The sequence below is a fragment of the Sturnus vulgaris genome, chromosome 1, assembly GCF_052056855.1.
Source record: "Sturnus vulgaris isolate bStuVul1 chromosome 1, bStuVul1.hap1, whole genome shotgun sequence".
Classification (NCBI taxonomy): domain Eukaryota; kingdom Metazoa; phylum Chordata; class Aves; order Passeriformes; family Sturnidae; genus Sturnus; species Sturnus vulgaris.
The window spans coordinates 96,165,975-96,177,946 of NC_142243.1; the positions used below are offsets into that span (position 1 = coordinate 96,165,975).

The 11,972-nt window shown below is 41.1% G+C and overlaps 1 protein-coding gene across 2 annotated transcripts; it reads left to right on the top strand.

The window, feature by feature from the left end:
• Positions 1-347: 347 nt before the first annotated feature.
• Positions 348-9,473, top strand: PDCD6 (programmed cell death 6). Of its 2 annotated transcripts, none has more exons than XM_014875181.2 (6): positions 348-529; positions 3,387-3,448; positions 6,584-6,628; positions 7,631-7,789; positions 8,456-8,565; positions 8,931-9,473. In XM_014875181.2, the coding sequence occupies exons 1-6, from the start codon at positions 444-446 to the stop codon at positions 9,027-9,029; spliced, it is 561 nt and encodes a 186-aa protein (XP_014730667.1). In that variant the 5' UTR covers positions 348-443; the 3' UTR covers positions 9,030-9,473. The 2 variants fall into 2 exon arrangements, with proteins under 2 accessions (XP_014730667.1, XP_088028166.1); XM_088172040.1 differs by having other exon boundaries at positions 387-529; positions 7,631-7,783.
• Positions 9,474-11,972: the final 2,499 nt, after the last annotated feature.

Genomic DNA, 11,972 nt, shown 5'->3' on the forward strand with positions numbered 1-11,972 from the left:
CCTCTCTCTGTTCAGCGGGCTTTGTTTCCCCGTGTGTCCCTTCTTCCTCTCAGTGATGGTGCGGAGGCATTTTCTGGATGTTAAACTTACTCTCTTTCCCCTCCGGGCCACGCCAGCTCCCCTGAGCGGGGACCCAGCAGGGATCGGTCACAGGGAGTGCTCCTGCCCTCGCCGGAACCGACGGACGGTGGCGGCTCGGGGTGCGGCAGGCCCGCCACGCCCTGCGCGCCGCGCTAAGGCCGTGCTGCAGCCCCGCCTCGCTGCCTCCCTCCCTCGGTCCCCGCCCCGTGCCGCGGGATTCGGCTCCGCCCGGGATTCGGCTCCGCTCGGGATTCCCCGCGGCGGGGCGGGGCGCGCGCCCCCGCCTGGCCGTGACGTCACGGGCGCGCTGCGTCAGGGGCGGCCGGTGTGGGCTGCGCGCGGGGCAGGCGCGCGCGAGGGCCATGGCGGCGGGGTACCAGTACCGGCCCAACGGCGGCGGCGGCGCCCCCCTGCCCGACCCCTCCTTCCTGTGGAACGTGTTCCAGAGGTGAGCCACGGTGGGACCGACGGGCAGCGGGCCTGGCGCGCAGGGGGAGGTGCCGGAAGCGGGTCGGCTGCTGCGGGAGTCCGGGCACCGGGGGCGCCTGGTAGCGCTGTGAACATCGCGGTGGTTTCCCCGTGGGAAGAATCTGTAGGAAAGGGTTGAGGAGGAATAAATGTGGCTGTATTTTATAAGGAGGGTAAAGGGGATTGATGGCAGCGAGAAGGTAACCTTGAAAGCGCTGAAGAAATTTTTAACCTTAGATTGCGGAAAGGATAGTAAAGTCTGGAGGATAAGTGTGGCAGTACAGGGAAGGTTTGTTAAAAGGAATCGGATAAATGTTAATGGAAGACTTTAAAGCTACCGACAAGAAGACATAACTGCACTAGGACACTTTTAGGTTATTCTCAGCCAGGATGATTGGATATTGGAATGGGCTGCCCAGGGAGACGGTGGAATCACCGTCCCTGGAGGTGTGTAAGGGAAGATGGGACATGGCACTCAATGCCATGGCCTGGTTGGACTTGATGATCTCAGAGGTCTTTTCCAACCTAAATGATTCTGTGAAGTATTCCCTTGAATTCCCCTGGAGCAGCAAGGGAGTTAGCAGCTTGTGCTTAACAAACGCACTGGCAAGATCCTATCAGTAAAGATGCCAAAGGAGATTTCCCAATTATGTCATGTTGAGGAAACTGGGGAGGTGCCTACGTTGGATCCATTTTTATGGGAGATGAGTCAAGACAGATCCTGTGACACAAGCAGCAGCAAGAAGAGGTTAAGCAGTAGACAAACAGTACTAAGTTTCCAAAACTGGCTGATATTTACGGAGTGACTCAGGAATGCAGCAGCTTACCTACCCAGCCTGCTGTAAAAGAACTTCCTCTGAGGACTCGGCAGAGGCATGCATGAAGCCATTTCTCTTTTTAAAGGGTCCAGAAAGAAACAGATCAACAGTCTGTCTGACTTCTGCACCAAGAAAATCAGTAAAAATAATTTTAAATAATGTAGTTTGTCAGGAGAGTTGCATGGCTTTTGTTGAAAATATTTCTTCTGGCAGACTATTGTAAAAATCCCGGACTATGTTTGGTAAGGATTTGGATATGATGGCTAGAATTGGAGCACTTCATATAATCTGTATGCTTTTCAAAAATACTCCCAACACTATCAAAAAGCCCTTGAAGAAATCCAGTAAACGCAGAATGAATGGAAGCCTTCTTCAGTGGATGGAAAACTGACTGAAGGGGATGTGTGTGGTCATGCGCCACACTGACAGATGGAGCTCTCCTGGGATCTTTATGTAATCTGTTTGGGAGCAGCTGGGAAAAAGAGAGTAGGTTTAGATTGGAGAGTGGGAAGAAGTTTTACACTGTGGGCGTGGTGAGGCACTGGAACAGGTTGCTCAGAGAAGCTGTGGCTGCCCCATCCCTGGAAGTGTTTAAGGCCAGGCTGGATGGAGCTCTGAGCCATTTTGGTATAATTGAAGGTGTCCCTGCCCACAGCCAAGGGGTTGGAACTTGATGATCTTTGGTTCCTTTCAACCCAAACCACTCTGTGGTTCTATGATTCTGCAAAAAGAGGGTGAATGGTCACGTGAGGTTTGCTGATTCTTGCAGTAACTGAGGCCTGTGAAAGTTTGCAGGAGCACCTTACAGTCCTGAATAACTGGGCTGTATCAGCCTGTCATGGCCAGATCATGATCCCTGTATGACAGGTGATCCCCATACGTCAGGTGGAATCCAGAGTAGGAACCTGGTGTCCATAAGGAAAACCCATTCTCATTTTGCATATTTTTGTTTATAAAAGGAATGTGCTGACTGATGATGCTCAAGAGCAAGATAAGTAGGTCATAATGCATTTTCATGAAAATATCAGCTTAGCACTTGGTAGCAGCTCATAAAAGGTAAAAAATGTTCCCAATACTAAATTCAAAATACTAAAATAAGAAACTGATTAAAAAAGGGGAGTATCTATTTGTAATTGAAATCTTTGCAATTTATGCTTGCAATTTTAGTGTTGCATGCAGGTTACATAATTCTTGCAGATGGGGAAGGAAGCAATAGAATGAACAGAAAGTGTTTAGGAAAAGTCAGCAAGAACTAAAGGAAAAGAAATTCATCTTCTGCGAACAGGAATCAACTGAGCAAGACTCTGCTTTGGAGTGATAGTAAATGAGGGGAAATGAAAACTGTCAGTCCAAGGGGAACATCCTTGTATGAAATGGAGGGAAGTCCCCACCAATTTCAGATACCCTTCTAAAGAAGGCATTATCATTCTTTATTTGGGCAGAAATTACTTAATTCATTAATTTTGGCATAGAACTTGAATCATTAAGACAAGGAACTGTGAAGGCTCAATGAAAGCTGGAGCCTACCTGTGCTTTTTCCTCTTTGAATCCTTTGAACCCCTTCTGTAGGGTCAAGGCCCTGCAATCGATTGAGTCTTTCAGTACTTTGGTCACATTAGTGACTTTCTCTCCACTGAGAGAGTCTGGGTGACAAACCTGTTGCTCCAGTTTTCGAAACAAATAGCTTACTACTGTGACATTAGGCATTTTGTGGATTTAAACCAGCATGTGTGCTCTGCAGTTCTCTTAAACAGAAATAAATAAGAATACTTCCTTGTGCCGAACATGCCCAAACTGTTTCATTATCAATGTGTGTTTCTATGTGTCTCTTCACTCATAAGTAAGTCTTGGAGTTTTCTTTGGAGCTTTTATCATGTTCCAGAGACTTTTCAGGAAAATAATAATCTCACGTGGTGAGTAAGAACCAGAATGTTGAAGTCTTCAGTAAGTGGAACCTGTTAATTTCAGCCATTTAAAGCTTACTACCTGGTTTTGTTTTGTTTTGTTTCTTTTTCCCAGAGTTGATAAAGACAGGAGTGGAATAATATCTGATCATGAACTTCAGCAGGCATTATCCAATGGTAAGTCTCTAAATGAGCAGTGAAGTAGATCATTGTAAACTTCATGATAAATTTTCTGTGACAGTGGTTACTTGATGCTGGCATTCTTTGTATGGAAGGGGGTGGGAAGTGTTCCTACCACTCAAATAAATACTAATTAGTATTTAATCTACAGTAAAAGGCTGTAAAGGGAAAAAAATGAACAGTCCCTGCGATTTTTTGTTTGTTTTAATCTGAGTATCTATTGTAACCATTATTGGTGTCTGTATTCTGAGGAATGAGGGCATGCACATCCCTTTATTTTTTTCTCAGCTCTGCTTCCTAGAAATCATAACCAGTGATTAATCTGTTCCTTGCTCATCACTACTGAACCTTTGTTTTTAACCGGAATCAGTGTATAACCTGGGCAAAGCTGTTTACAACCAGCCTTTTCATTGCACATAAATTATTTTTCATACAGTATGGTACAGGAAATAAAGTATGTTTGGCATTTTTCCTAACAGAGTAGAAAGATGCACTCTAGATCTAGTATTAAAACTTTCTAGTAGTCTGTCAGTTCCTTGTTATAATACTCAAAGAATAATTAGGGTCATGGAAACAAAATTTAAAAAGAAACATTTTTCCAGTAGCCTATTTTTACTTTACTTCCATGACTCAGTGTGGGTAGGGTTGTACTCTGTGGGGTTTTTTTTCTGTTTGGAAATGTGAAAAAGGGCATATATAGGCTGTTTGTCTACCTTTGAGTCCATACCAAGTTCCCCTTCTCCCAGAGTTTGTTCCTTTATCCCTCTTGTGCTTTATGACTGAGAAAGGCTTAAACTGATGTTGTGAGCTGCAGCACACACAGGCTGAAGGGCCCATTTTTGTCAGTAATTGTCTGACTTGAAATAAATTTATAAGGTTCTATTCAGTAAAACTGCAGTCTTGTAACTGAACTGGATTTACTAGAATATTTATTTAATAATGTATCTTGATAAATTAAAAGCAATGTGTTGTGGCTGCCAGACCTGATCCATAATTAAAATTTTGAATAAAATCTTTAGCAAAAACTAAGTTAAAGTCACCATTTTCATTTAGATTACAGTACTGTTTAGAATTGTGAGCAACTGTAATTTTAAATTTTACCTGCTGTTTTAAATTTTATATATTTTAAATATATTATCATATGAACCTGGTATTTTTAATTTTATATATTTTAAATACCTCCTCATACGATTGAATTTAAGGGTAATAGGCAGTGATGGCTCTCGGAGCTCTTTTCTTTCCTTATTTACAGTGTAGATTAGCAGTTTCAGTGTTTTGCAGTTATGAAGAATGCCTGACAAGTGTTAGACAAAATATTTGTCTAACTGTCTAACTGTAAGCTTCCTGTGTTCCAAGAGATTCTAGATCTTGTACACCAAAGTCAGTAACAATTCACTTTATTATTTTCAAAATATATCCTCTAGTGGATGGGATGATTGTGCATGGCTATCCTGCAATTTAACATGGGCTAAAAAAATACTATGAGTTCATTTCTAAAACATTAAAAAAGTTTGCATCGTGCTCATTGACATTTGAAGTTCAGTGTAGTTTTGACAATTTGACATTTTCAACCTGTGAAGTTTATGCAGCTAATAGTGTGCTTGCCTGGGAGGGGCTGATCGTCACTTTGTTTGCACAACAAAATCCTTCACTTCCTTCTTGTTTTCTTCTGTGCTGCTGTGGGAAGTTAATACTAGAGCCAGAAGAGGAGAGACAGGAATAGTCTTCAGTGTTTGTTAGAATAGGCTGAAATCAGAAATCTGTACAGTTCTTCACCTCTGGAGTTGCTCAGATTTCACTCTGTGGCAGCTGTATGAGTCACTTGAATGTTTCAAGGGGAAATAAATCAACTTTCAGACTGTATTTTCACTTTCTCCTCTTATTCTGTTCAGTGTTAAGTGCTGACACCTTATTAATTCCATTATTTCTTATTTTTTTGAGGAGACACACAGCTTTAAGGTGCTGATATTCTCTGTCTAAAATACTGCTTCAGCATTTTCAGAGCTGTTTTTCCTCTTCTCTTTCTCTGCTTCCGTTTCTCTTTATGTGCAAACAGTCACGGGGTCTGCCTACAGTGCAGGGTTCACCCTGTAGAGAGAGTTACACCACTGCCCGTGACCCAGCAAAGCCAACGTGCTGGATCCCGATCCCAGCTCCAGCTCGGCCCTTCTGCTGGGGTTTGTTGTCAGCTGACACATCCCTGGGAGCGCCTCTGCAGTGCCCTGGGCTCACCGCCTCCTTTGTGCCCCCACCCATTCCTTGGGTCCCTGCAGGCAGCCGCAGCCAGTTAATTACGCGCTGCTTCGTGCTCCTGCTTCCTTCACAGGCTCTGGAGAATCGATGGTGAAATTTCTGCATGAGGCAGCAAGATTCCTCTTTGTTTAAAGCTTAATGCTTCCTAGCTCTCAGCCAAGGGAATGCTCTCAGCCAAGTGAAAACTATTTCATAATGACAAGCCTCTAAATACTCAGAGAAGTACTGAGCTTCTCTCCAGATGATTACTGCTCAGGCCCTTTCAAGCAGCAACATTTCTTGGTCTAAAAATACTAATTCAAACTAACACTTAATTGTTTTAGCAGGGGAGGTGGGATTTGTACTGAACAACTCTGAACTGCAATGTTATGGTTTTGCTGCGTTGGGAACCCTTTTTCTTTACTTTTGCCAGAAACTAAATGCCCTGGAGTAGTCCTGTAAAAAGGAAATGAGCACATGGGTTTTTACTGGGGAACAGATAAGAGGCCTTGATTGAGTTACAACTTAGAACACTTCTGCTCCTGTCAGTAAAGAGGTACTTCAGTTTAGATCTTGCTTTTTATCCAATGCTTCCTGACATCCTGGGACAAAAAATTCCTTAGATCTTCTAAGGTTTGTTAGTTTGGTTTTTTTTTTTTTTGTTGCAGCCTTAAAAGTGCAGGTTTCTGTGGGATATTTGGAAAGCATTGGTCTGAAGTCATCTCTGAATTGTGAGACCTTCCTACTTTCAAGCAGCCTTATTTTTTTTTAATATGCCAGTTCCATGTTACATAGCTCTGAATTCACTGCTCTTAACTGATTTGGTTGGTTGGTTGGTTGCATTTTTTTTAAAAGCTGAGGAATTCTTAATTCTCAGTTAAGTAATTATTTCTGTTTCAGGCACATGGACTCCATTTAATCCAGCAACAGTCAAGTCAATTCTTGGTGAGTGTGGTTGTGTGATGTGACATAGTCCTAAGATACCATTTTGTGATATGTTCAGATGATTGATTGAGAATGCTCAGTTGCTACACTGTTTTTTTTTTTTTTTTGGTCAGTGCCCAGCAGCAGTAAGCTAAATTATTTTCCCTCTTGATTAATAGAGGAATGCTCTTTGCTTACACACATGTACACTTGTCAAAGCAGCCTGAGAAAATGTTACTACATAATTGATTAGATAATAAATGTAATTTATGCATGAGGAGATTGTTATCCTAAATTTTCTAAAAAGGTATTATATAAATTGTTTTGGGAAGTAGTTTCTCCTGTCTTGAATTTAAGCCTATGTTTTACTCCAAAAATACCAAACAGAAGTTTTACAATGGTTGAATTCTGTTAGTATCTAAACCAATTGCCAGTAATGTGGAAGATGATGGTGGTAGAACAGGATGAAGATCCAAGCACAATAAATCAAATCTTTTCTATCACAAAGTTCATAAATCCAAGGACTACATTTTTTTGCTTTGTTTTCCATAAGTGTTAGCAGCAGTCTGAGTTCCATTGCTGGGTGACATGCTTATTGCATAAAGATAACAGTATCAGTAAGTCAAATGCAGATGAACATCCCAGCACTCTTGGAAATTATGTAAGACTTTTTAATGTGTCCTTAGAAAAGAGCAGTCCACTCCTCTGTCCATTTTGATTTATCACTCGACGATCAATCAAGCCCTCATATTTTTGAACTGAAAATGAAAACCTAGGAAAAATAAACATTCTGTGATTTATTCTGGTACTTTTATCTTGCTTTATCATTTTTTCCTTCAGTGGATGACTGCTTGCTTTTCCTTGGCAGAACTTTGCAAATTACCACTTGGATTTTAGCAGTTTCTTCTCTCTATTCAGTACATTCTACAGAGCACTCTTGCTATCTACTTGAAGTCCAGGCAGATCTTGCTGAGGAGTAGTATGACTTAAGGTTTTACCCGTGTTTCTTACTTTTTATTTCAGGCATGTTTGACAGAGAAAACAAAGGGGGTGTGAACTTCAATGAATTCACGGGAGTCTGGAAATACATCACAGACTGGCAGAATGTCTTTCGAACGTATGACAGAGACAATTCTGGAATGATTGACAAAAATGAACTAAAGCAAGCACTAACAGGTTTTGGTAATTCATTAGTAATTACAATTTTTATGACTGAGTTATGTCATAGAATGAGCTGCTTACTGGTACTGTTGCAGAGCTCTACTGCTCTGACAACTGTGACTAAAAATGAGGCAGGTGAAGGGCAGCTCTCCTTTTAGGTATAAGGTACCTTTTAACGATGTCCATGCTAGAGGCACGTTTTTTAAAGCTTTGTCCTTAGAGAAAACCATTCCATGCATGTCCTGATACATGTTCTAGTCTCCTCTGTGACACGCTCTGAGAGGGTTACCAATGCTTCAGGCAAAGTCTGAGCTTGCAGGGTACTTGGTAGAACTTGCCACTTTTTAAAACAAGGTCACATGTCCATGCTATGAGAACATTCTGGTGGCTAAGGAACTTTCATTCCAGTCACTTCACCTGTAAAGACAAGCTGCAGCCCTAAACCATTCCCTCAATCAAACAGTCACCTTAATCTATAATTATATTTATTGTGACTCTGTATATAATTATTATTGTGCATGGGTTTTTTTGCATGCTTTTTAGTTTAACAGAGATATTTACGAAAATCATTGTAACTCCTTACCGTTTTCTGGTTTTATTATTACACATGCCTGCTAAACAACTTTGTTTTTCTTATAGAAAGACTGCAGTAATTGAATCCTTTTAAAGTATTTCTCTTTTTCCAAGGTTACCGACTGTCTGATCAATTCTACGATATCCTCATTCGGAAATTTGACAGACAAGGAAAAGGACAAGTTGCTTTTGATGATTTTATTCAGTGCTGTGTTGTTCTACAGGTAAGAAAGGAGATGTACTTTGATGTCAATTTTTTAAAAAATACCTTTTCTTAAGCTTTTCTGGTTCTCACTTTTAACAGTGGATTTAGAACTTGCTTTTATTTATAGTAACCCAACTGAACTAAGTATATGCCAAGTGCTAGAAACATCTTCGTGGTCTTCATTTGTAATTCATTTGAATCTCAAGTAAATTGTATCATTACTGCAGTGAGCTATCTTATATATAAGACTGTGAAATGGCTACAGAGGGGATGAACAGAAAGGCTTCATTAAGCTGTAGAAGCCCAAGTAGCAAGGGGAGTATGTGTCAGTTTGAATCTCCCCTAGAACAAAAATGTCTATTATTTTTTTTCTCTCCTCCTCAGAGGCTGACTGATGTGTTCCGACGCTACGATACTGATCAGGATGGCTGGATTCAGGTGTCCTATGAGCAGTATCTTTCCATGGTCTTCAGCATCGTATGACACCCATAACCAGGAATTGCACACTAGCATTACACAGACTGGAATTGCCAAATCATCCTCTACTGAATAAGATCATTGATGTATTATAATGGATGTAACATCACATTCTTAAATTTTGTATGTTGGTAATCATTGTCAGAATCTGTACTTGAGTTGGTTTTTATTTTGTATTATTGTATGATATGACCATCTCTGCTTACTGTAGTACAGAAAGCACAGAATCTAGATTTAACCAGTATCGTGTTGAACATTACCTCTTACACATATCCTGCATGGGGGAAATGACTCTTTAGAAATGCCAAATTAAAATAATGCTTGTTAGTTTATATCAGTTGAAAGCCAGAAGTTGCACAACATGTTTTGCATGTGCCTTACTTTTTATAAGAGTTTAATGTATTAATTTTTAAATACAGAATTTAAAATTAAGTAAAAATACTAGATCAACTTTTAGTCTGTTTCACTTTTGTAGAGCTTTAAGGGGATGGCGATTTTATTTCTGTATTCTCTACGATTCAGGGATCTCTCCACTTGGATGGCCTTTATTTTACTTTTTAGCTGCCTCCTTTCAGGGTATCCTTGGGATGGCTTCAGATACAATTTCTTCACACCTGTGAAGAAGTTCATACTGCACCTCCCTTGGTAAGTTCCACACAAAAATGGACTCTGAATATGCTCCCTTTGCTAAGTATTCATTTAGCAACACAAACCTTCCTTTTTGTGCTGAAGTACTTATTTGCAGTGGCCTTGAATTGATAGTCTCGTAACTTTACCCTACATCTAACCATTTACAGCTAATGAGAGAGTGGGAAAACAGATTCCTATCACACACCATCTCTTGCCGTGACTCTGAAGAAACAACTTGGAGGAAGCAAATTCAACCCAAAAGAAAGTTACAATGTTACTTCCAGGTGACCCTGAGATTGGCTCAGATGGTCAGAATGACACAAATAACACCAAAGTCACATGTTCAATCCCGACACCGTCCATTCACTGAAGAGCTGGATTTAGTGATCCTTGTGGACTCTTTCTAACTCAGACAATTCTGTGATTCTGTGTCTCACCCTGAGTAGAATGTCTGGTGTCAGGGTGACACCAGACCCTGCAATCAAACATCCGTCATGCAGAGATGCTGCTACTATTTGTCAAGTGATAATAAGACCCTCAGTGACAGCTCAGCAACTCTCTGAACTCTTCTGGTGTCAAGTATGTGGGGAAAAACCAATGGCCCCCATAGCATAAGCACACTGAAACCAGGAGTTCTCCCAAAACACTTTTGACATTGTCCTTGCCCAAAAGGCAAGGAATTGGTTTTGGGTGAGGAGAGATATCAGGAATAACGACCAGTGTCAGAAACCACCTCATCCAACAGCTATGAAAGTTATTTACGTTGAAGAAAACAAGGGAAAAGACTTCCACCAGTTACTTTTTGAACCTTCCTTCCCTAGAAAGCTGAGGTAGTAACTATATATGCTCTCCAGAAACAAAACAGAAGAGCCCCAAATTTCTGGGCTCAAAAATCTCCCCATTTTCTTTCCCAATAAGGAATCTGTCCCTTTGGATCATACACCCACATAACATCCAGTAATTCTGGGAAGCATTTTGAGGAGTATTAGTAAGTCCATGGTACAAACTAAAAAGCTGGAATCTGAGAAACTTCCCAAGTTGTCTCCCCTGAAGGATGTCTCCATGTCCAGCTGGCCTTGTATTTCACTGCCCTTGGTTCAGAAGAGCTGGCTCCAGCACTTCCTAAAGGAGCATCACTGATGCAGAGAATCATCAAGGTGGCTCTGGATTGGAACAACACTTGTCACAGTGGGAAACACACTTCTAAAGGTGTGAAAGCAGGTAGACCACAGACTAAGAAACTGGCTAAAAGTAGACCATTTATCCCCAGTCCAAGACATGTTCCAGTCTGGATTTCTGTCACTAGCTTTTTTAAGAAATTGCAAATTTGCTCCAAGGGCTCAGATGCATTCCAAGAACTACTGCCTCCATGCCAAGGCCTGTGGTGTTGCTGCACTGGTGCTGACAGGTGCCAGCATGTAAAGCTGCTCTGCAGGCTGTGGGACCTACTTTGTGAGGTTGTGTCTTGAAGAAGGATTGGAGTCTAGACATAGTTCTGCTCCAATTCTGTACTACACATGAGCAAAAAATGGCAAAGGGTTTTCTTGAGAGTAAGGAGTACTCAGCTCTCTACAGTTCAGGAAAGCTTTAGTAAATCAGTGCTGACTTAATTTGGTAACTACTCCAACTCCATTTCAAAATGCAAGAACTGTTTCTCCAATACAGGACTGTGCACAACAACAAAGGCGGGACAATAACTGTTGCCCAGAAGGAAAAATGTGAACAGAACGTGTAGGTGGAAAGAGCATCTAATTTGGATGGAGGTCATCCAGCTGCTGTATGCCACTGGGGTATACAGTGATGGCAGTAAAATCCAAAAGGGAGTGAGAAATGGGGAAAAGAGTTCTCTGCAACAACCTCAAATGAAAAGTTCTTAACTTGAATTGACAGAGTTGCAGCAGTAATATTTTCTAGCGATATTTTTTTCTACAGTTAAGAATTTCAGTTGCATTACACTTTCTGTGAGTAAAAACTGTGGTAATAACATTTGTGTAAATAACTTCTGGTCATTTTTAAATCCAGATATAATAACTGATCAACCTTACTTAAATCAAGGTGTCTGGCAGACACCTGTGGTAGAAAAAACATAGTTCTCCCTTTTAAGCAAGAAGGTTGACTATGTAATTCAGTAGATGGAAGTGTATGGCACAACTACGAGGTGTGTGACATCATAAACCACTCCAACACTTCAGTACCTATGAGCAGTAAAAGACACAGTGAACAGGAATGAAAAAGGAAAGTGGATCTTTTCACATGCAGAAACAAAATAATGACAGAAGAAAAATTTTAGGGAATTGAGTTTACATGCTCAATAATAAA